At 44.0% G+C, this 25,078-nt stretch overlaps 1 protein-coding gene across 1 annotated transcript; it reads left to right on the top strand.

The window, feature by feature from the left end:
- The first annotated feature begins 7,421 nt into the window (after positions 1-7,421).
- On the top strand, positions 7,422-24,565 carry tmem161b (transmembrane protein 161B). The gene is made up of 12 exons (XM_070965056.1): positions 7,422-7,666; positions 12,704-12,807; positions 13,792-13,872; positions 15,413-15,510; positions 15,610-15,766; positions 17,073-17,224; positions 17,329-17,389; positions 17,504-17,644; positions 19,120-19,233; positions 20,491-20,665; positions 21,424-21,520; positions 21,614-24,565. The coding sequence occupies exons 1-12, from the start codon at positions 7,664-7,666 to the stop codon at positions 21,901-21,903; spliced, it is 1,473 nt and encodes a 490-aa protein (XP_070821157.1). The 5' UTR covers positions 7,422-7,663; the 3' UTR covers positions 21,904-24,565.
- Positions 24,566-25,078: the final 513 nt, after the last annotated feature.

Here is a 25,078-nt window from a genome sequence, read left to right as displayed (position 1 = left end):
ACGTTTCATTCTTAATTAATAAGTCCCACAAAAGCGTCACCCACTATTTCAAGAGACCCTACTTCCTGTTCATCGTCCTCCATTTTCTGCCACCACGTCAGCTCGGATGCACCCACAGATAACAGCAACGCGCGGTCTTGCTGGCATTGTTCCGACAGACTGCTTGTCCTCCCCAGTCCATCTTCTGCCTCCCCACAGAGAGCCATGAAGTGTCTGAGTCATTCTAGATTACAGTATGTATTTATAGACAGCAGAGTCAGGACCCAGGCCCTGAGTGTGTGTGTGTGTGGGTGGATGGGTGTCTCCACCTCACACTGCCTAAAACTAGGGCCCTGAGTCCGATGAGTCACCTCCGCTACTGGACGCTGCGACCAGGAGAGCTGACGTCACCTGTCCTGAGACGGAGAGTTACTGCTCGCCGTGACCTCACCCTGATCCAGGTTAGAGAGGAAAAGTGCCAGAGATTGGCCGTCACATCAGAGCTTGAAGACGCTGCCTCATTTTCTGAGTGAAAGTGTGGCACTGCGTTTCGTTAAAACGAAGGTGGCGGAGTTCTTGTCTCTCTCTTTGTCTCCTCTTTCGCCCGCACATCCGCGCTGTCATTCACTACCTCAGTGTATTTCTGTCCAGATTTACGCATGCGTGAATAGTTCTTCATGCTAAAGTTTGGACGAGGAGTGCACACACATGCAAACACATATGCATGCAGGAACACAGGGCTGGGGTCTTCGCGTTGTTGATGTTTGAAGATTTCAATTGAGAAGGCTGGAAGACCTGCAGCTGCCCGGCTCGCCCCGCTGAATAGGGGGGCCTTTTTTTGGGCGGGAAGGCGAGAAGGCGGTGAATGCTTTCCCGATGAGAGATGAGGCATATTGAAAACTATATTAAATTACCCTGATTAACAATTTAGCCACGATCAGGCTAGCCATGGGGGTGCTCTATGGGGAGGCCCAGAGACCATTCATCTCCACAGTGCCAGGGTCGAAAGGTGCCCCAAGTTCACAGGCTCAGGCCCTTTGTTATGCTAACGCCCCATCCCGAATCAGCTGCCTGCTCCATGGCCAGACACAAGCACTTCCCTGAGAACTTTCAGGGAGTCGTCATTCCACTTCATCTTAAACCCCCCCCCCACCCCCCCACCCTCCTGACACACACATAGACAATCCCTACTGCCAAATTCCACGCACAATTCAACATTTCTTTTTTTTTTTGTAAGTGGAAAACGGCTGGGAGATGTTGGGTGTTGGGTCTGCGTGTCCTCGAGATGGACATTAAAATGTGTCCTTCTGTCTGTAATATTTTGTCTTATCATGCAAAAACACTGCTGGGACAGAATCTGCATTGCTTATTCTGTTGTGAGACTTTTTTGTGTTATAAAGGAATAGGGACTTTTCATTTGTATGTCTTTGCAAGTGCTTGTTTAAACTGCCAAAAATGCCTGAAAATAACATGTTTCAGTCTGTCTGTCTCCAGGGAGAGATGATCAATACACATTAACAGGCGAGTTGATAAGACATGTCGTAGAGGTCAAGAGTCAAATGCTGGTCAAATACCCTTGACCTGAGGTCAAAGTCCTTAGTGTGAACATGCTGTTCGTGCACAATCAACAGTTATGTCAAATAATGATGACAAAAGTGCATTTATTTGGATTTAAGAGGTCTCACAAACAGACATATGAAGTGAGCTTTTATTGCATTTTTTTTACACATTTTATTATATGAGAATAATCAATGAGATGATCACAATGTTTCTACAATGTTTCTGAACCCCAAAACATTTTGATTTTTATTAAGAAAACGTTCTGATTGATAATGGACTTTTAAAATGAATTCCAGTTTTAGGGATAAAGCATGAATAATTCACTCACACACACATACACACACAACCTCTCTCACACACACTCTTTGTCACTGATATTAACATCAACAACAGCAGCAATGCACATACCATACCACGTGAAATTGAATAAAACGTCTCAAAAAAACATGCAATATAATTATATACCACTGTTTGGAGGACACTGATTGTGTACAGCCATGGTCCTGAGTTGTAGGTGGGTATAACTGCCCTCGTCTCTCACTACCGCTGAGCCCAAACCTCAACCAGGAGAGAGAAAAAAAAAAATCCTCATCAATGCAAATTAGAGCCCACAACCTGGGGAGCCTTGCTTGAATCACCGGTTCTCCAAAAAGCCAAAATCACAGGCTTTCACTTCCAAATCTTGTTGTCATACACGACTACAGATGCTCCATATTAACACAGGATAGTCAGTCATATCCATGGATTAGTCTGCAGTCACTTAAAAAAGCGTCTCCACACTCAGGCTGCCACAAGAGAAAATAAGGACGCTTCTAATTCTGCCAGCATAATTGCCTGATTATAATGAGCTTCTCTCTCTCTCCCTCTCTCTCTCTCTCTCTCCCTCCAGCTCTGCCTTTATTTCTCTGTGTGTCTGTTGCTGTATGCTCACACACAGACACACACACACACACACACACACACACACACACACACACACACACACACACACACACACACACACACACACACACACTAGCTTAATTCTGATATAAATCAGTCTTCAATTGAATAGAGGAGAAGAAAAAAAATCAGCATTAATATTTTCTGGTGCTGCGACGGCGCTCTGCAGGCTTTGGTGAAACCTGGGATTTTCCCGTGACTTCAGCAGACAATAGAGTTTCAGAGCAGGGAGCGAAATATACAGTAAAACAACACAATACAGCACAAGACGCCACAGCGACGCTCTGACAGTTAATTGATTTTGCGGGTTTCAGACAGGTGGCAACACTGACGGGAACGTTTGGCCAACGTGACGCCAAGCTTTGCCACCGCTGCATTTTTGTTTGTTGACTTTCTTTGTGTGAACAGGAAGAAAAAGAAAACTGCAGCTTATGATTAATCTCATGTAATGGACAACCAAGCCCGCAGCCTCTTATCATACGTTATGTTTTTTTTAAAACATCCAAATTGCTCCGTTTTAAAATCAGAAACTCGGTCAGTGCAGTCTGAAGCACTTAAAGAGCATACAAGTTTCCATATCACAGTCACCAAAAGTAAAAATTCTGTATTCTTTTATTCTTATCTTAATAAGGACTGGAAGCTCAGGATACTTTGAGGATGATTATAATTAAGAAGAGGCCCGAAAACAGATCTAATTCTCTAACGTCACAGATTTTGGCCTCACAGATTCATCTCGTGCTTTACAAAGAGAAAACCCCGAAACATAATTATGATTTAATATTGAGATTTTATTACCGCGTCAGCATCACCGACACAGCGTCAAATTAATTACATTTCCATAACTATTTTATATGCAGATGAGCACAGAATGGCATCGTTATGTTAAATTGTGTTGTAACATTATTTTTCAGTTGTTTTAAAAAACGATTTTCTGTCACTTTTATAAAAAAGCGCCACACCAGCCTTTTATTTATTGTTGTGTTATTATTCTTTCATTATCATCCCAAATCCGCTGCTCCACCTGTCCAACTACCACCAGCCCAAATTCACTCTTTTAACCCCAGTGATAAGAATAATGTCGGCCTTTAGCCATGAAAGTGTGCATAAAAGAGACTTCTCTTACAAAATAAAATGATCTTTGTGCTGTTCATACACAGGCAAAAATATAAAAATAGGTCAGAATATATGGATTATTTAACATTTGTGTAAAAACAAAAAATATGCTGCTGTCACACAAATATCAGTTGCATGTAAATACAGTGTAAAGTCTTAATATATGTGCGTCCCAAGGCAAAACAGTCGGGAGGAAGTGTCTGTTGCAGAGCACATAATGTTACTGAAAACACATACATACAAAAGTTTTGGAGCAGTTGTTATTCTGTGTGCAATGTTTTCAATTTGGCTATAGCATACATTGCCTTGTTCCACCAGGATTTGTTCTTTCATCCCTCTAAAGCTGTCTAAGCCCAGACACAGGCTAAATGAGCATGCCCACTCATGAATGCTGTTGGTTAATTACAATCCCTGATGGAAAAACCGCTGAGGGAGAAGCCCGAACAGTCACACGCTCGAAAAACGGACGTCTTTTTTTATTATTATTATTATCAAAAGCACAAATGTATGTGTTCAAGTGTATATGAATGTCATTAATTGTAATACGTGTAATTTTCCCCCAGCCTCCACACAAAATACAGCGGCGTTTTGCATGTGCTTCAATTTGACTTACAGAAATGAGACTGATGTGTCGTGCTGGATGCAGATGCACAGCAGCATCTGAGGACTGGGTCTAATGTCAACTGTGGTTTGGATCGACATTTACATAAAGTACGTTAAAGGTATTTAACATCAGCTGCGATTGGAGAAAAAATAATTGAACCACTGTTGGTTATAAGTTAGTTTGGCCGTTTCATTGGGCCAGAATGGACCAAATTACACATCAGCACCAAAAGAGGAATCAAGGAGATTCAATGTTTAACCGGTAAGACAAAGAAATGTGCTGTTTGTGTCCAGAGCTTGATTTTAACCCGCATTATTACAAAGTGAGCACACGGCGGAGTGCTGCATTTGAGATGATATAATTCAAAAACAGAGATCGTGCATCTCAGATATTTAATCCTGACACCTGCAGAACCTTCACTAAATTGTCGAGCTGAATTTCACACAGTGAATTTCTGCCATGTTTCCGCGGTTAACCGTATGTATGCTCCGAATGCCACATTACTCTATTTAAGCAAAAAGCTCCTCGTTTCTGTACAGGAACTCTACGCTACACATAAATTATTCAGCAGTATTTGCATTTGCATTGTAATTTGCATTCTTGTAGATTACAGAGAATGGAGAAGGAGGCGCTGCACCAAAGAGAATTACATTCTGAACCAATTTCAGTCTCACTGGTGAGGAGTTGACATGGATTTTTGTTCTATTTTCCTCCTCTGCTTCGAGGTATACTGCTGAGATCAGTGACACACATTTCAAACTGTTGTTTGATTAATAAAAGAAGGAAACGATGTATAATGCTCACCAGCGCTCACACACAAAAAGAACTGCCATTAAAAATGAATCGTGACATCGAACAATGAGACTATTTGATTGACTAGGCTGAGATTTTTTACTGTAATATTCTCATCATCTTTATTTATATTGTAAGGCTTGTGAGTTGAAACTCAAAGGAACCAGTAGGCACAGAGGAGATGTCATATGGATTAAACACTAGGAAGGGGTGTGAAACTCTCACAGTACACTGAAGATCCTGGCTATTATGTTTCATCTAAAAATAACAAGCCCGACTAAAAAGAACAGACAACACTGAATGTGAAAAGAAAAAAAAAAACACAAGCTCCAGAGAGAATAGAGTTCAAACAGCAGCAGTAATAGTGCTGAGTGTGATACGGAACACAACGAGGAGAACGTACAGTACGAGACTCCCTTCAATTATAAATGAAAAGGAAATCAGTGTGAAATGTATGGAATAACCCAGATACTGAAATAAATCACCGTCTGCGTCTCTCTAGAGCCACTTTTGTGAAACATCGTCCTGTTTTCAAAATCGTCAAGATTTCACGTGTCCTGATGTAATTTTTATTTCCTCATGTGAATTACCGCATCGCTTTAACTTAATTGCATTCATTGCTGACATCATCATTATTAAACAGCGATCTCAGAGATATCTCCTCGGCCTCGGGGCAGAATGGTAATTAACGGGGGGGAATGTGCGAGCGAGTCGATTGAGACAGCGTGGAAGCGCGGGGCTGCAGTGTGTGTGTATGTGTGTGTGTGTGTGTGTGTGTGTGTGTGTGTGTGTGTGTGTGTGTGTGTGTGTGTGTGTGTGTGTCTACATGCCACGAGGGGCTGGTACGATGCATCGAGGGGGTGGGGTAGGCATCCCTGCAATAAGAGAGGAGGGCTCAGCCAACGTATGCGCATGTGCAAATCCAGCCGAGCCGGCGTATACCCACATGTTGATATACAGGCCACTCCACGTCTACAGATGCAAATGCACAAGCGTGTGTTTGAGTGTTCAGCCTTTGATTGTGTCTGAACCGTGCTGCATTTGGATTTTCTTTAATTAATGTCATTTTGACACTTGATGTGTCTCATTTTCTCCTAAATGCAGCGTGTGAAAAGGAACTTTCACCCGATGCTGTGAAGAGAAAAGTGCTTTTACTGAATTCATGGGGAGAGTTATTCAAAGTGATGCCACTGACGGTGAATTGTTGGTGAACTGTACAGATAATTCTGTTCTGGGGGGGGGGGGGGGGGGTCTTCACTCACTTACCACCTCAATGTATCATGAAACCCAATCTCATTGTAGTTGTGGAAAAAAGATTCTCCATAAGAAATGTATTGTGTCCTTAGTCCTGCATTTCTAAAGTTTAGGTAAACATGTGAAAGTATGAGCAATAGCCTTCAATGTAATTAAGTATTTAAAGTATTATTTCAGCAACATTGTTCCATTTTAATTATGGATTTAATATTAAACTGAACTAATAATTCATTGTTTATTTGTTCTAATGCTGTAAGTGATGCAGACATCACAATGTTTAATTGGTCTAACTAGTGGTGGAATACTACCAGGACCTACCACAGTTTTATTTGGTTCATTGGGGTCGGGGGCCTTTTTTCACCATCCGCTCACTGAAAGGAAAGGAGAGACAAACCACTGTTGTTAAATGAGCACTTCAGCAGTACATAATCGCAATCTTAAAACAGTCTTTCTTCATCAAAACAGTGTGACCTTTCTGCATTATTACATTAGATGGGGTTAAATACAGTCAGTAGAAGTAACCTCTGTGTCTGCTGGTTTTCTGTGACCACGGCCTAAAAGTACACAGCACGCGTTTGAGACCTTTTAAAATGTTTCGGTTAGTTAATTACGACTGCACGGCTGCATGCTGTTAACTTTTTATGGTCGCCGGCTGTTCTGACTTGCCTTACACTTAATGACTGACTTAATAATGTTACAGGAGTTAAGATTATGAGGGTCGAGGATCCCATTACAGTCAACTTAATTACGGGTGTAAGCGCCAACAGCGCTTCGTTTACCAACTGATACAACCACGAAGTACAATGTATGCGGTCAATAATCACATTCTGACATCAAAAAAGCAGAAACTAGGAGAAGGTGTTATTTGCCTCTGCTCGTTGTGTTTCCACTGCCCACTGCCAGACATCTGATGCAGGTACCGCTCTGTCATGTGTGGTGGTGACTCTTGCTCTCTTCCGGTTGTGGGGGTCCTAATGGATACTTGTAGGAATCTTGATAAGTCCGACACAAAATTTTAAAGTTTAAACAATATTTCGATCAGATTTAAAATACCCTGACACACATGTATATTTAATATATATCAGGACCATATTTTTATTTCAATTCGTGAGAGTGAGAATATTTAAATCCTAGTATTTTATTTTACATGTACAGGCATATCTGAAGACACCTCCTTACCCAAAATTTTCGCATGACCTCTACTGCAGTTGAAAATACTTGGGAGCGGAGGTTGGATCCATTGAATTTTGACGCTATAACCCATCTCTGCAAGGATACGATGACAATTTGAATGAGAAACCCCTTCATTTTGTGCACAACCATCGCAAGAAGGGCTTATGTGCTCCTCGCCGCTTGATTTCCGACTCGGGGTGCTCAGTGTTGTCGGGGAAGAGTCCGTTTCAGCTGCACTGCATCAACATGGTGAGTGTGACAGCGAGCACCTGAACGCAACGTTTTCTCTGAATTGTCGCACTTCATTCATGGAGCAGTATTTGCTAACATCAGTTTTCATGTCGATGTCTGAGGTGACGCTGCTGAGCCCTTTATGTGTTCAGTCAGCTTGTAGCTGTGATTGCAGTGTAACGTTAGCTTAGCTTGCTAGCCATAGCAGGTGCTTGTAGCCGGCTAGTCAGTGTAGCTATTTAGCTAGCGTTAGCTAAAAGTGGACGTCTGCGATTTAGTGATGTTAGGACTATTCGATGGTTACAGTTTTAGTTTGTGTTTCATCACAGACAGTGTTTTGGAGTCCTGACATCAGATAGTGTCGTAGGGGAGACGTTGAGAATACATTGGAAATACTGGAATGCATCATACCAGCATACAGTTAGCATGCCATTCACCTGGCAGCAGGATATCACTGGGAGAAGTCAAGGTGTGTTTACCCTCTTGACCTGCTCAGTTTGACATTAGGATGCCCTCAGTGGAACTGGAACTACATTTCGTGCTTTTGCTCATTTGGTGTAACTGTCACAAGCATTTGTTGAACACTCTGATAATCAAATCAAAGGTTTTTATGAAATCTGTCAGGGAAACGTTCACATCGTCAGCTTACTAAGGGAAGTTGATAGATCAACTGCAGGCTGCACGTTTTTCATGACATTTGTATACTGGTCAAAGAATGGGCATGTTATTATCTTAAAGCACACAATAATCCTCAAATTTCCATCTGAAACACAGATGGTATCTGTAATCTTGACACAACTGACACAAATAAAATGGAGAATATGAAATTGAATGATTTGGGGGATCTCCAACACAATCAGGGAGTTTGTCTTTGGTGTATTTGTATTGCAGTTTGTTTTTATGAATTATTTATCTGTGGTGATTTGCATTATTCTTCAGTTAACACAACCAGAACGTCTCAATCTGTTCAGTGTTATTCTCTGTGACAGCAGCTAGGACGGGACAAAAGTGACAAAACTTAGAAATTAGTATTCATAATGTCGAGATGATTAACAAGCAGGTGGAGTCGTCCATTTTTCAAGCAGGTAGAATAAAAAGACAAGGCATGAACACTTCCACTTGAGTGTAGTACCATCAGGGTATTGTGTAGTACGAGGGGAGTAGAAAAATGAAATATCTTAACAGTATATCACAGAAATGTCAGATGTCCAGGATGTCATCCAATCTTTTACTGCAACATTAGGTCCATTTCAATATACAGTTTGGTCCGTCTATAGCTGCAATATTTCATTTTTAGAAAGTGTGGGCTTAAATTTACAACAGTCAGTGGTTGAACAGAGAAGGATTTAATACACAGAGTCGCCAAGATGAGTGAAACTGGGGAAGCACCGGTCAATAAGGGGTTTCACCCTCTCAAAGTTAGTTTCATGTGAGGTGTTTGAGCTTGTGTAGTTGGTGGTTATCACTGCAGCTCTCACTCCCCACCCCCTACAGATTTCATTTGGTTGTTGTGTGGAGGGGGGTCAAGCGGACTGGCCAAGATAAGAGAGTCCATGCTGGCTCAATTTCCCCCAGGCCTGGGATCCTTGCAGGGCCCCCGCAGAGATTGGTCAGTATCCACCAAGCGAAGGTTGTGTGCTTTTGACCTATATAGCCTGACCGACGCTCACATGGAGGAATGTCTTGAGTCGGAGAGGTTGTGTTTGGTCACGCGTTGCATCTCGAAGTGAGTATGATTGCCAAATTAATGGCACCCACTGTCCCCTCTGTGGCTCCAGAAGAGGTATTGACTTTAGCTTTTGGAGCTTACCCCATGCTGGGTGACACTGGGGATCCCCATGACCAATCCAAAATATAGGTCTGCTGTGCAGGTCTGGCCTCACCATCACCATCTTCCATATTTAGGTGTCGTTCACTGCCTCCCTCTACGCCTACAGCAGGCTGACAAAGGTTTAAACTTAACTCAGATATGCATTTATTAGCATCATGTGCAGGTTGTTCATTATGATGGATGTGTGCTTGTTGTCCTGCTTTTTATTAGGAGTAGGATATGTGTGAGCTTGCTCACTGCAGTACCAACCCAGTTTCTTGTCACCTTGTCATTGCAGTAATTCAGACTACATATTTTTGAATTAGGCTAATATCGAAACGAGCTGAAGGCTTAAGTAGAGATGCTGAGGGCTGGACCGACAAAAAAAGGGGGACTTGGTGCAAAAATCAATTAAAGTTGAAGATTCACAGAAACCAGAAAACGATGAGCTGGGGCATCGTTTTAATTAGTATTTGTTGCTGGAAGGAGTGGATGTTGTGCACAGACACTATAAACATTTCCAATAACCCAAAGGTGTAAGGTGTTCCGGCCAGGAAAGGCCAAGCACCCGCTCGATAACGCCGACCCAGATGACACATTTTCAGAATCTGCGTGTCAGCAGAGTCGGTATTTTACTTTTTGAAAAGATTGAGTCCTGTATTAATTTTCCATCCTGTGAAAAACGTTATTTTTAATGGACCAGCACGTCTCCAAATTGCCACCAAGACACAGATTAAGCAAAGAGAAATTAGCATTCTAAATTGCCCTTTTAGGGTGAATTTGGGCTCTGTTGAGTAGCGTTGAGCGAGGGCGGGGAGTTTTGTTTAGCCTCATGTTGTTGATGCGTAAACATGTTGAGAACACAAAGAAGGCTACAGGATTTATTGCTGTACACTCGGGTAATGAGTTTGCAAGTGTAGATTCATTGCCCAGGTGCCAGCACAGATATCAGACTGTTGTTGGAAAAGAGAAAATATTTTAGAGGGGATTAGTTATCTAATTGGTTCTCTTTGCTCAAATGTGTGAAGGCACAGATATCAATGATTCCCGCTGATTGCCAAAGAGATAGGCCAACCTGCAGACCTTAGCCTACAGTGAGTGGATAAAAGCGCAGCATGATGGGAATGATTTTGGCCTCTTAAGCCTAAGTGAATATTGATCTAACTGCGCCGGGTTGATATTGAGCTCCTTATGTTGCTAAATCTTTCGGTGCCTACCACAGGAGCGCCGGCTGCTCATTCTCCCGGGCACACAGCGGCCGACATTGTGACCAATGTTGGAGACGTTTACAGTATGTGGCTGGTTAATATTTAAATCCCTTGTAATCAAACTCTAAACATAAGTCATCATTACTTTTTGTTGTATCTCGGTGAATGTGGTCATTTCTGATATTTATCACTCTGTAAGTAATTTCAAATTGCATCAGCTATAAATATCATGATATTGTGCATTTTCTGGAAAAGGAATTTAGAAGCCGTTCATAGATAAAATAACTGGATGTTAATGTCATTTTTGGCTAATCTGGTGAATTACATTCCTGCCAAAATACAGTAAATCCAGCAGTGCCACGAAACAGTCCTACTCCTAGTCACAAAGTGCTGAACCTCGCTCGTGAATGTGACACTATCACCTGTTACTAATCAACCTGTTTACCTGTGGAATGCTCCAAACAGGTGTTTTTGGAGCATTTCACATCTTTCCCAGTCTTTAGTTGCTCCTGTCCCAACTTGTTCGAAACATGTTCCTGCATCAGATATTTAAAAAAATCAATGAAGCTGATGAGGTCAAACATTAAACACATTGTCTTTGTTCTATTTTCAGCTGAGTTTATATAAAAATTGTTAGCAAATGATCACTTTCTTTTTTAAGTTCTGCAGGTGGTGGGAAATCCCACGCACTTAAACATACCATGCCGCTTACTATGATGCTCCATGACAGTTGTTAGTGATATCAGATAATCATGTGATTGAGAGACATCATCATCACTTGAATGAAGGTGTAAATGATGTTAAAGTACTTGGGAGCAGATATCAGGGTATGCACACCATGGCTTCCAGTAAAAGCGTAGAGGAGCTGCTTTGAGGACTCTAACATGGCGTGTTGCATGCTGTTGGTTCGACTGAGTGACACTGAAGTGATCAGCTCCTGGCCTCCACCGCCTGCACTCTGTCTGTGTTTATGCTGAGCTGAAGGTCATTCTGTGTTTGAGCTTTGGATCTTAATCAAAGTTGTGGAGCCTAATCTTTCAACAGTGTTTACCAAGAAAACCTTTCCTGTGGTGTCTGATGTAGACTGGTTGAAACCAGCTAGTGTTAGCTTTTTTGGCTGCATTATTATTCTGACACCTCACAGAGAGGAAGGATCCATGCAGCATGGCTCCAGCTTTGGTTCATCTCCGTCCCAGAGCCCAACCTTTCCAAAGTGAATGTAAACCCTCCCAAAATCAAGATGTGGCTTTTCCCTTTGTCATCATCTACAGTTGTTATTGACATAGTTTACATGAAGCACTTTGTAATCAATAACACCTAAATACACTCTTTGTATCTGGTTACTTTACTCTCTGACAGATATTTGGTAAAATGTAACATTAACTCCAAACTCAAAGTACTTCTACCTCCAAACTGCACTCACCTGAAGCACTTCAATCCATTTATTTACTGTAAACTTGTTGAGTTGTCACAGTAAACTGCAGTTCAACCCCAAACGCATTGTCTGTCATCCCTGGGCCGACAGGACGCGGTTGGTCTCAAACCCAACATGCAGTCTGGAGACATGAATATTCATGCATATTTCCTTGGCAACAGCAAGTGGGACCAAACAGCACCATTAAAACTAAGTCTGTAACCTCACCTCTGTCCATTAAGAGCGAACTCCTCAGAAACACTGAAGGCAGCTTTAAAAAATGCTAATTCTAACATCATATTAGTATTATAATATCACATGTAGTACATACGCGCAGTGTGTTTATATTGCGCCGGAGTAAACATTCAGAGTCTGTCATGACAGCTGAACACGAGCCTCTCTGCACCGTCATCTTGTAGTTTGATGGGACAGCATGCTGTATGTCCTCCCTGTTGACAACACGTTTTTGTGTGTATCAACAAGTGTGTCCGTTGGTGTGTCGAGGGCATTTTATTGATCACGTGATATGCTGTGTATGAACCTGTAGTTTTATGCATCATTGCCTTATGATATGTCTAATTACTATTTGAATGTGATTTTAAACCCCCATCCTCTTTCCACAGGGTGTGATTGGTGTGCAGCTGGTGGTTACCATGGTAATGGCCAGTGTAATTCAGAAAATCATACCTCATTATTCCTTTGCAAGATGGCTACTCTGCAGTGGCAGGTAAGGCAATGTCCTGCACATGCGATGTTTCCTCTACACTGAGGGCTTCAGTTGAACTTTCCCTCTGAAAAGTTTATTCAAAAAGAGACCAGAACAATGGGGATCAAAGTGTTTACTCGCCCGACAGAGCGTTCAAAGGCCTGTGGATAGAAGAAGACGAAGAGGAGAGTTGTTAAATCACACTGCAAAGACCAAAGGGCGTCAAAATATTGGGATGACCCGAGAGGACGGTGCATGGAAAGAAAGCGCCCGCCTCATTTCCTCTAATTAGCACCACATATGTTTTTCAACAGCTTCTTGGAACACGTTTAATAATTCATTGGTTTTTCTTTTCAGGGCACCGTCGAAACGCTTTCTGAAAACTTCTACCCCGAGCACGAGGCCCGGAGCGTCCCTCTAGAATATTTAGTCATGAATTTTCCATCATAAATAAACGTGCGCGGGGAAAAACAAGCTGTGCTCCTTCTCTCCGACGCCGCCACGCGCAGCGCTCCTCGGGACGCTCCGACGAGAGCGTTTCCAAGTTTTCAAAGTTAAACGGGGTGCCTGAAAATGTTTGTCTTCTAAAGGACGCTCTTAAATTAGCTCCCGTGTCAAACTCGGCCCTTAAGGACAGATAACCCTGCTGGTGTAAAGCTTCTGGCACGCGCGTTTCAGATTTGTGAAGTCACTCATACAAAGAAAAGCTTTGAGAAACGCATGTTTGTTTACAAGCTGTTGCAAATTTGTGCTTTGAGGATTTTAGAAATAGTTGCTTTGAGGAGTGATTTAAAGGCACTTTAAGCTTTTAATAATAAGGAAATTCCCTTTATTCTTACAGTAAATTACAGATCACTTGACCTTGTCTTTCCTTACTTCAGACTCAACATGATTTTTACTTATCTTATCTTAAATATCTGCTTCGTGGTGTCCCCCGTCTCGCTCTGTCCTCCTCTGTCCCTGGTTGAGCCTGATTCCACGTCTCTGTCCTCTCTTTGTTCACAGTCTGCGGTGGTATCAGCACCCTACGGAAGATGAGTTGAGGAGCTTAGCTGGGAAACAAAAAGGACAGAAGAGGAAAGACAGGTAGGTGGGGGGGGTGGAGGGGTGCGGGTTGGAATGAAGAAGGGCTTTTGTTTGGGGGGGGGTTGGGGAAATGCAGTGGCACACAGGAGGTACGAAGGCACCCCTTTCATCAGAGAGGAAAGAAAAGATGAGAAGCAGACATTTGAGATGGATGGAGACCAGACGCATGTCAGCAAACAGATGAAGCTGATGTGTTTATGTGGCTCATTTAAGGCCTGTTTGAAGTAAAGAGACAGAAGTCTGTTTTTGTTGTTTTGCTCCTTTATGGCTCTTCATCGAGGCTCAGAGCAGCTCAGCTCAGAAGTGGCCCTGTCTGGTAGATGTGAGGAGAGCTGCTCCTGCTTTTTGGAGCCATTACTATTTAGGCTATTTTAGGGGCTGACAGTTTAAAGCGATTGCATCTTCTCTGAAATCAAAGTTTCCCAGACAGTATTATGTCTTCAAAGTGGTCAGATGTCAAGCTTTGATTCTGGAAGATGATTTTCCTTCAAGGCTAATTTGCAATTAAAATAAAAGCGCTGTTCGGTTTCTCGGGCCGCAGGTGGAAGTTGAGCCATATGTCGAACACGTGATTCCAGCGCCGTTTCCTTTGTGCTCTCCTGTTAAATGTGAATCCAAATTGAAGCCACGACCGAAAGTTAATCCTCACTCTTCCTCGTGGTGTCCAGCTCCCAACTTTTTCTGGAGGCGCGGCCCTTTCTCTGACCCTGTATGAGGCAGGTCGAGGCTCTCTAGCACCACATGTTCAGTAATCCCCCGAAGAAAAAGATGGACTCACTGTCCTTTGGCCAGCTCGTGCCATGCAGCTCCGCTCCCTTTGTTAACAGTCCGACTCCCTCAGTGAGGGGCGAAGCTGAGCCCCTTTTTTTTCCCGTCAGGTGCCTCAGAGATGAAATCTGTCCGGGGCATGTTTGGCCCTTGAGTCTTACAGTGGTATTGTCCTGTGAATACAGGGCACACACAGGGCTGAACAAACAAAGCCCAGGACTGAGGAGGCCCAGCGGACAGTTGTTCAAGCCCGAAGAACAGCTCTCCATTAGCCTGCTGTTGGCGATTTAGAGCTGCTTATGCATTGTCCCTCCTGGTCATGGGAAAGTCAAAAAGTAACTCAAACCCTCGACCGTTGCATTTAAATGCCAGAGCTGCATTTAGCATTTTTTTTACCTGTTATTTACTGTCACCATGAGTATTTAGCAGGTAGGAAGTCAATTTCAAGTTCTTCTTGAAGGACGATTCTCCAGCTCAGGCCACCATCTCACTCAACCTGCAACCTTTGCCAATATTTTCTGCAGATATACAAAAAAAAGTGCAGGAATGTGTGGACTTGCTATTTCTTTTCAGTTGTATAAAAGGCAAGATGACAAAAAAAAAAAAAAGCGAAAGAAAATGTCTGCGAGGACAGACCCCGCTGTGAGGATTTCTCTTCCAGTTCGTATCGCCTCACAGGAAAGAAAAATGTGTAAAACTCTGTTTACTTGCTGTTCGAGTTGCTTGTTTCTGACCTTATTTGTTGTTTTGCTGCCCTCCCTCCTCGCCCCAGGAAGTACAATGGTCACATAGACAATAAGCCGCTCACGGTTCCCAAGGACATCGACTTGCAGCTGGAGACGAAATGCATCACAGAAGTCGACACGTTAGGTAGGACGGATGTCTCCAGTTGAATTGTAGCTGCTCAGTCATGTCTGTTTGTGCTGTGCTGTGTGTTTTTGGATTCATTTATGCTCTTTATGCCCCCAGCGCTGCACTACTTCCCGGAGTTCCAGTGGCTGGTGGATTTCACTGTAGCGGCGACTGTGGTCTATCTGATAACAGAGCTGTACTACAGCGCGGCCCAGGCCTCAGGAGAGATGAACATCAGCGTGGTCTGGTGCCTGCTGGTGCTCGCTTTTGTCATGTATCCTCACATCGTGGTTAGCCTTTTTTCTAAACTCAGGGTATGCTCTTACATCATGTCTGCAGGTGGGTTTTGAGGTTTTTTGGGGACTCTCCTTTGCACATTTCCATTATTTTCGCTTTACATTCTTCACCGCCGTCGTAGGATAACGTCTCTTTGTCTTTAAGGGGCCGAATCATTCCAGCTTGATTGGGTGGATGCAGCAGTGGTGGAGACTATAAAATGACTGCTAAAGCACCCACTGGCTTGACTTCCAGCTCCTTTATGCTCCACAGCTACCTGCCATTTTGCTACGCCGAATGATGGTTAAATAATATGCATTATCCTTGCCACCAACCACAGGGATCAATCTTTCCAGTGCTCCTGGTTGGGCCCGGCTCACCGCGGTCAGACGGTGTGTCATTTCCTGCCTACGTCGGAGATTGGAGGCCCAATTTTCACAGCCCAACAGACTGATATGCTTGGGGAAAAGGACAGACTGTGGAACAGATGAAATGGGACTATGAAGATGAAGATGAGGGAAAGGGTCGGCTCAATATATGTGTTAATGGGACACTTGATTTCAGTTTTCCTATTTCAGCTCTGATGATATGTTTAAGACTCTCGCCCAGGAGATCAGCTCTACTGCCTTAACCGCCACTGATAACGAGGGAGCAGCATGCTCTTTGGGTATCTGCGTCTTATGGTACCTCGCTTCCTCGCCCATTTTTTTCCCCCTGAAATTTATAAATGCGACTGCATGTCCTCACCTTTGGCCAATGTTGACAGGCCAGCTCGGCAGTATATTAATTGTAGTCCGCCACGTGATGGCTCAAACACGGCTGTTTCTCTTTTCAGCCCCACGCTGGCTCAGACTTGTCTGGCGAGTGTTTATACAGCTGTCTTCACAGCAGTGAATAGAAGGGGGAAAAGAAAAGAAGACTCCATTGGATTGAACACCAGTCTTGAAATGGACTAAAAGGGAGTGAGAAATTGCCATGCTGTCACCTGAAATGCTGCAGAAACGGGGAGTTTCATCTCCATCGCGACCAGGGTTTGCTTGAGGAACATGTTCTGTCCTTCGTCTCGCGATCAGTGTCTTCGAGGACACAGTAAAATCCTATTAGGACCTCAGTGGCAGGCTTTGGTGCCCACACCTGCTGGTGTCGGGGCTTGTGTAATGGGTGGAGGGCTGATTGCAGAGGCTCCCTTCTGTTTCTCTTGAACATGTGAAAGGTATTGAAAATATATCTGCAAAAGCGGATTGTATTTGCTTTGTATGCCAGCGTGCTTCTGGAGATGTTTTCCCTTGACTGTGTTCCCGCAGTAAGACCCTTTTCTCTCTAACGGCTCACTACTTCAAGCTGGAGGAAGGAGGCGAGCGTTCGCTCTGCATCACTTTTGCTTTCTTCTTTTTCGTCAAAGCCATGGCCATTCTCATCGTCACTGAAAACTACCTGGAGTTTGGTCTGGAGACAGGTTAGTGCTCCACAGTCTCGCGAATGAACCTGTTAGTCACATCCAAATTTGATTAATTTTGGCACCGGCGTGTGAGTCACTGTCAAACATTTCTTCATCTCCAGGCTTTGCAAACTTCTCTGACAGTGCTCTACACTTTCTGCAGCACCAGGGCTTAGAGTCCCAGTAAGTACAAAATCAGTATTCTCACAGTATCATTTTTGTTTTCTCTGCCTTCATGAATTCTTTATGACTCATGAAACTACAATAGTAACTCACTATGTGTTTTCTCGTTCACAGGGGTCCCATATCTAAACTCACCTTCAAGCTGATCCTGGCCCTGCTCTGCTCCCTGATTGGAGCATTTCTAACTTTCCCTGGTCTACGATTGGCCCAGATGCACCTAGATGCTCTCAATCTGACCACAGCCAAATTTACACAGTGAGTCTTCTGCAGTTATTGTCTTCTCCTCTGTGGTCACTCATGTATTTTTCATTAAACGCTTTTGATGTCTTCCTTATTCTTAACCCTCGCACCCCTCAACGCGGCGGCGGGTTTGAAAGCATGATTCCTTTAAAAAGTCTGCAAAAGCCAGAAAATCTAAAAATAGATATTATGGTTGGATTTTCAAACGTATGACGCTTGTTGAACAGGAAAAATAACCAATTCTAAGCTAAAAACCGAAGTATTTCGTCAAATCGCTTGATTCTACACGACTCCTGGAAACAAAAAAACCTGAAAGTCTGCGCTGCTCAGCACAACAGGGAGGTCTTCAATGTTCAGGCTGAGACCAGCACTCACGTGTTGAAAACGCCTGGTTTTGTAGAGTGTGTATGTAAAGCATGTGGATCCCCCGTCCTTCTTTTTCCACAGAAGGCATTTTTGAGCTTTCCCTGCGTCTGAACGTGGTTGTGCTGTTCCCATCGAGGAGCAGGGCTTGAGTGAGTAAACATGTGACAGGAGCTGCTCGTAATGAGGATGTAAAAAAGTGAAAAGTCACGGCAGTCTTTGTTGAGAGATCAGTTCCCGGTCAGGGAAAAGTAAGCTTTGTTTTTCCTTTTGCCGCTGCCTCAGTCGCCCTTCCTCCTCGCTCTCCAGACTCAACCTTGAGCGTCAGCGCCGAGCGTCCCCGTTCATTTTCCCAGCAGCGGTGTTTGAAGTGAAAACAAGCAACTTTCACGTCATCCTGCGTAAATGAACGAATTGTTTCTGATAAAGGGAGAAGCTCCAGGATGGTCTGCCGTATCTGTGCCTCTGGGCTTAATTAATACACGATGTGCTCAGATGGGCCGCGAACACAGCGCTCAAGTCCTGCTAAGAAGCCAAATATAGCGCAGCCGAACTTGTCTCCTATTATTCCCAGTGTCAGATACGAGAGAAAGCACCCCGTGAGTCAGATGAAGACTTCCTCAGTTGGGGCGGATTTCTATTTCAGAACTCACTGGGTGGCACGTCTAGGACCATGATAGGGGGTGCAGAGCAGGGAGCACGTCGCATCCAGATAATCCACTTTGGCATAGCAGACTCTCCAAAATGGCCTCCCCTTCCATTCCCCCTCTTCACTGTCACGAGCTTACATCCTCAGACCCTGTCACTAGCAGGGATTATCTCCAAGCCCTTCAAAATATGCGCCCTGGTTATCTCCTCGCCCCTCTCAGGAAAAGTTGCATTGATAGCGCGGACCTCATTTCTCCCTACGTTAACTTCAAATTTGAGATTAAAAAGCAAGATTTCGGTGTTTCGGAGGTATTGATGACTCAGCCATCAAGCCTGGATCAGTTTGGAGTTTCTTCAGTGGTCAGACATTTTTTTAACAATCTTCTGAGACTCTTGCATCCAGCAGGATAAGACGTTGCATGTGTGGATTGGTTTAAGTGGACATCCTCTCCCTCACCTCCCTTTTTTTTTTTCTGTAGGACTCTGCTTCATATCAACTTCCTGTCCCCTCTTATCATGGTCCTGCTGTGGGTGAAGCCCATTACCAAGGACTACATAATGAACCCCACTCTGGACAAGGAGAGTGTGCCTTTGTAAGTAATTACTCTGGTTCCAAAATGCCAACTTCCACCTCAGTCAGCGCGCTCAAAAAGAGGTTTGCTAAGGCGAGATTTCACCTTTTTGTTGTTATTTGTAGAAGTGACTGTTTTAGTTATTTGAAAGTTCCCACTTGGACAATGGACAATGAGCTCGCCGGTAAAATGCTTTGTAGCTCATGAATGAGACTGCCTAAACATTTCTGGCGAACAAGAGTGAGCTGTAGGTGTGCATACTCGCACCCTGTGTTGATTGATCTGCGCTCTGGAGGCAAACCCGTCGGACTCCCTTGATATCTAGCAAGCTAATTACCTGCCATTCAAACAAGAGGGACGGGACAACGTCGCAAAGCTGCAAAAATAAAAGTAATTGTGGCTTTTGTGCTGGGAAATGGATGTAAACAATGCTACAGCAGTTATGAAAATGGAATTTACAACGGCTCAATGAGATAAGGAACGCATTCAGCCCGTAGATGAAGTGACAGGACACACGTTGTCTGCTTGGGTTAAAATTAGACTGTAAACAAATTTAGTCATACCTCAGGGGAAGCTCTTTATTGTATCTCTAACTGCTGTCATTTGTTAGCTCTTTCCGAGATAACAGCTTTCATTTGTCGCAACTTTGAATTCTGTCATGTGTCAAACTTTCCTCTGATGCTGACGGTGCCGCTGATACTATCAAGGTCAAACATGATTAAGCCTGATTTCATGTTACAGTACCCCCCCTTCTCACCTCTTTATCTCTCAATTTCACCCTCTTGTACTTTTTCTTCAGAGTTGTTTATGACTCCTTTGCTCTTATTATCTTTCCTGTCTGTCTCAATGACTACGTTTACATGCACAAAATATTCCGGTTGTTGCCCTTGTTCCTGAAAAGACAGTATTCCAACTAAGCTGATTACAAGGATAATTAAAATGAATGTCCCACTAGTGTTGCTCTTTACATGCATCTGTGCGCTCACTGATTAACAGCCTCACACTTCCTCTTTCATTCTTTCAGCTACCTTCTTGAAAAGGTCGGCGTTGCGATATTTGGACGTATCCAAAAACCTGTTGATACCCAAGTCCTCCAGTATTTAGCAGTAGCTTTGTTTCTCCTTCCAGCCAGAAATGTGGACTTTTCTTCTGCTTCTCTGTGCACATGTAAACGCAGTCATTGCCTCTGCAGCAGCTTACATGACGGGTTGAGTCTGCAGACCAGAAAAAGCCGTCACCCCTTCATCATCTCCGCTCTCTTCTTTCTGTTGTCATCAGGATGACGGAGCAGACGTACGACACGCTGCGGTTATGGATCATCATACTGATGTGTATACTCCGGCTCGCTATGATGAGACATCATTTGCAGGCCTACCTCAACCTGGCCCAGAAGGGTGTGGACCAGATGAAGAAGGAAGCAGGACGGATAAGTACCGTTGACCTGCAGAAGATGGTGAGTAAGATAAGAGATGAAATAAGCCCACTTAACACATAGCTGTACTGCTGAAGGCTTAAAAGTGGAAACATTTAGGAGGAAGCCAGTTTCCCCCTTTTCTAAAACAAATATAGACACATTTCAGGTCGGGTCTTTGTGAATTAAGGAACAGCACAAAACTCGGTCATCTGTGCGCAGGACATGCATTATGCAGGAGGCGTGCAGCCCACCTGTGGTGCACTTGGAAATTGGATACATTATCAGTGAGCGTGTTTAGGACTGGCATCAGTAGTGGCCAAACACATCAGCTCGTGTCCTCGCCTCTAAAAGCATAAAGTGCTGATAGTCTGGTCCAGTGCAGACCAGCCTCTCCTATCTTACAATTCTGCTTCAGGATGCAAGTGTTTATATACATCAGCCCAAATAATAGAATATATGGCGCCGCTAATACAGGCCAGCTGTCACAGATGTCATTTCTAGACTCGGTGGAAGAGTCGGCAAAGTTTCTTACTTATTTTATTGCTAATGTGGTTTTATGAACTGGCACATCCAGTGACTGTCACCATCATTAAAAATGCCATTTCTCTCGTAAGATGTAACATTATTGAAACTGATAAACTGGCCGGCTGGATGGTGAGATGATGTTTGAGGGGATATATTGCAGAGAAACAAAAAGCAGCCGTAGCAGGTTGGTGTTCAACCTCGCAAAATGTGCCGTTAAACAGTTTGTGCAAAAGCCCGCCCTGACGCGGTTCTTCGTCTTCTTCTCCACCCAGGTTGCACGTGTTTTTTACTACTTGTGTGTAATCGCACTACAGTATGTGGCGCCGCTGGTGATGCTGCTGCATACGACTTTGCTGCTAAAAACCTTAGGTGAGTCGTGCGCCGCTCGATGATTCTCCAGTTTAAAATATCTCTTTGCCTTCAGGTTCGAGCTTTTTCCTCCCTGTGTCTCATTTGTTGCAGGTGGACACTCCTGGTGGGTCTATCCTGAAGAAGACCTTCCTTGTACCCATGAAATGAACTCTGTGATGGGGGCGGCTCCAGTCGCAGCCCCGACGCCGGCTGCGGTGGTAGAAACAGGAGCCCGGGCGTCGGTGGCCCAGCTGTCGGTGGCTCTGGGAGGCCTGCGGACTGTCTTCAGCCCCCTGCTCTTCCGGGGGCTCTTCTCCTTCTTTGCTTGGTGGATCGCCGCCTGCCTCTTCTCCACCTCCCTCTTTGGCCTCTTCTACCATCAGTATCTCATGGCGGCATAGCATCACCAACCCAGCAGCGGCAGCCAGACCCCCACGGGGCTCCTGTGTGTTCGGCCTGATCAGAGAAGACTGAGCGGGGGGGCAACAGAGGCCCGTTTATGACTCTGCTCCACAAGCCCTCCTTTCCCTCCTCCCTCCCACCGACCACCTCACGATGACTGAGCATATCATCAGAGCTCCTGGTTCAACTTCCAGTGCTTCCTCCACAGTTGACTCTGTGAACTCTTGTCATTGTTTTTACTACAACAACCACTACCTTTTTATTTGGAGAGCGAGATTTCTAAACCTTAATGACAGACGAACTGAAGTATGAGTGAGAAGAATATCAGTCAGTGTCAGTGATGGCATGGCGTCCTAAGGAGAAACTGCTCCTGTTCGCTGTGTGAAATCTGAATGATATGAGATGAAATACTGGATCTCGGATGCTGATTTCAATTCGTCCTACATGTTGAAACGTGGTGTCAGTTCCACCAGTTTTAGGGATGCCTGTGATTTTAATTCGTGTTCTTTTTAACACTGTCGTTCTCATGCAATGAGTTTGATCCATCAGCAGCTTCAGATTCAGCCCTAAATGCAGCTTCATACACGTCAGATTTCAGGCTGTTTCCAGCGGTCATTAAGGCTGCTTTAAACTAGATTGAAATCTGAATTATATTACAGACTTACCCAGGAAAAACATCCAGAGTTGCTCGTCATGACTGGACACATGTTTTATTGGTTGGTGCTTATGTGCAGGGCTTTGACACAAAGAGTCATGCAGCTATCTGTGTTCCAGTCGGCATCCCAGTTCATGATACAGCTAATTTCTAACAGTGAGAGATTGTACAGAAGCTGCATTTAGGTCCGAATCTGGAGCTGCTCGTGGAGGCGAATGTGCGACTTCATACATAAGCATTACATTGTTTTCCTACATTTCGGGGGAGCTGATAACTGCCATGCAGGCGCCCCATGTTTGTCTGTCGATCAAGCAAAACGACATGTGTTACTCAAGTGTCTGAATTCCATTGCCACGGACCACAGAAGTGTCAGAGAGTCTTAAAGTTTTGCGGCGAGGACCAACACGTCTCTGTTTGCAGGAGGAGGAGGAGGAGGAGGAGGAGGGAGGAGCAGCCTGTGGATATTCCCAGAATGGCTGGTTGGGTAGAGCTGCCATGCAGCTAACCAGGGTGAGGAGAGCGGACAAGTGAAGAAGAGCTGAACCTGCAGAGGAGGAAGAGGAGGTGTTAAACTCACCTGGTCGACTTGAAGCTGATGTGTTCAAACGCGTCTGAATGAAGTCGCCATCACGGACAAAGTTCGGTGTTTCAGCGGAAGGCGCTCCAGCAGATTGGTGGTGTTTCATGTGCATTGTGACCTCCCTGGTTTTATCTGAGCCATTTTTGAAGCTAGGGGAGAATCTGCAGCTCTTTTTTTGAGCAGCAGCGATGTTCTAAAGGGAGGACAGCACTCGGGGCTCAGTCGAGGTCTGCGCTTGTGTCTGCGTGTCCGTCTGCGTGTGGGGGATCTCGGCTGTGGGTCAGCTGTAATCTGAAAGGGCATTGTGATCGAGAGGAGATGATGTCAACTACTGTTGATAAGCTACCGCCTTCATGTTCTGCTTTCCTTTTTTAACTTTCACCCATCCATTGCTTTTAAACTCTTTTTTTTCCCTTTTTCTAATCGATCAAATGGTGAATTTGTAAAAGTTTTGATTTTCTTTTTTTTTAAATGGTGCCAACTGAGTGTGTTCCCCCGTCCCGGTGTCTGTAGATTTGGTGTTTGAAGCTACATCTGGACTACACATCTGCGGCCTTCTGTAGATCCGTCTCGATCAAGAGAATCACAAGCTCGGGTGCGCGTGACAGTGCTGCGAGTCTCCGGTGGGTAAACGTACGCACAAACAATCACCGTGCTCGTGAAGCACTGGCCCAACATGATTGTCCAGCCTATCCATGCATGTAGGACGCGATGCCAGATGGCGCAGTCCGGTGGCTCTCTGGCCTTTCATTCTGTCATGTTTTGTGTCATAGTGCTGTAATTTGTGAATTCCAGCTCTATGAGTTTTGTACAGGAAGCGTTTCAGCGAGTCGAGCAGCACCATATCACACCTTCAAGGTCCCGATGCCGACGTTTTAAACGATGGGGAACATGCACATAATGAATGTATCGATCCTGCCTAATTTCTCGATTGTTTTCATGAAATGATTTTTGTATGGTGAGTTGATTTAACGCCCCGCCCCCTGCACTTCCTCTACTCATGACTCGTCTGCTACCATCTGTTCAATCTACCTTTCCAACGAAATCTAATTTGTCCTAATGACTGTTTTTATTGATTATCTTTGTTTTTGTATTTATTACACATGTCGAGGCCTGTAAACATTTCTAATTTTAACAGCGAACACTTTATTTTGTTATGGGAGTGCATGATGGCTGAAGTCGGTTTTTAAATGTGTTTGACAAATCATTTACAGATTAACCTTTTTTTTTTTTTTTTTTTAATGTCTGGTCTGTTAAGAAGTAGCTGGGCTCCTCAGAGTTCAGTGGCCTGATGAGGCATTGTTTCTTCTGTTTGCGACCACTCAGACGGTTTCTTATTCATTGTTCAAGTAAATTACACACATTGTTGTTCCTTCATGTATTTATTTCTGCTTTAGATTTTGTCTTAAATAAATTATGTTCTTTACTATGTCCTTTTTTTTTAATTTCATCCTCACGCTGCGTCGTCTTCGTGCAGGGCTTTCACAGCTGCACAGCAGGCACACGGATTCATTTACGAAGCTTTAGACGCGTTTGTGACCTACAGGTAAATTCAAAGCAAGGATCCAAAAGCGTGTTTTTCTACTAGCTTGCAAGTAAAAGTCTCAGACGGATTTATTGGTCACATTGAATACAGCAGATGACTGAAGAGAGAAAATGAGGTTTGATGTTAAATAGCTCCACATTCGCTTTTAGTTTCGTCGGTCAATAAATGACCAAGACGCTCGACGATTCTCTCCCATACAAGCTTCAGAAACGATGCCTCGCCTTAAAAGAGTTAACTGACTCCTTCGGTTTCTCTGTGTTGAGTCTCATTCTCTCCTCCACATCATGCCAAGAGGAGTAAAAGTCCTCCAAATGAGATTGAGATCACACAGCACATTTTCTGGCATGTTGCGTCGGACGTGTGCAGAACTTCTATTTATTTTTTGATATGGCC

Source organism: Chaetodon trifascialis, chromosome 6, assembly GCF_039877785.1.
Source record: "Chaetodon trifascialis isolate fChaTrf1 chromosome 6, fChaTrf1.hap1, whole genome shotgun sequence".
Lineage (NCBI taxonomy): Eukaryota > Metazoa > Chordata > Actinopteri > Chaetodontiformes > Chaetodontidae > Chaetodon > Chaetodon trifascialis.
Note: the sequence above shows the minus strand (reverse complement) of the source record. Positions and strands in the feature narration are given on the sequence as shown.

Excerpts from the sequence above, each read along its gene's own strand:
- tmem161b (XM_070965056.1), top strand. Across the intron at positions 19,234-20,490 it reads GACAAGGAGAGTGTGCCTTT|GATGACGGAGCAGACGTACG; the intron begins GTAAGTAATTAC and ends TGTTGTCATCAG. Across the intron at positions 20,666-21,423 it reads CCGTTGACCTGCAGAAGATG|GTTGCACGTGTTTTTTACTA; the intron begins GTGAGTAAGATA and ends TTCTCCACCCAG.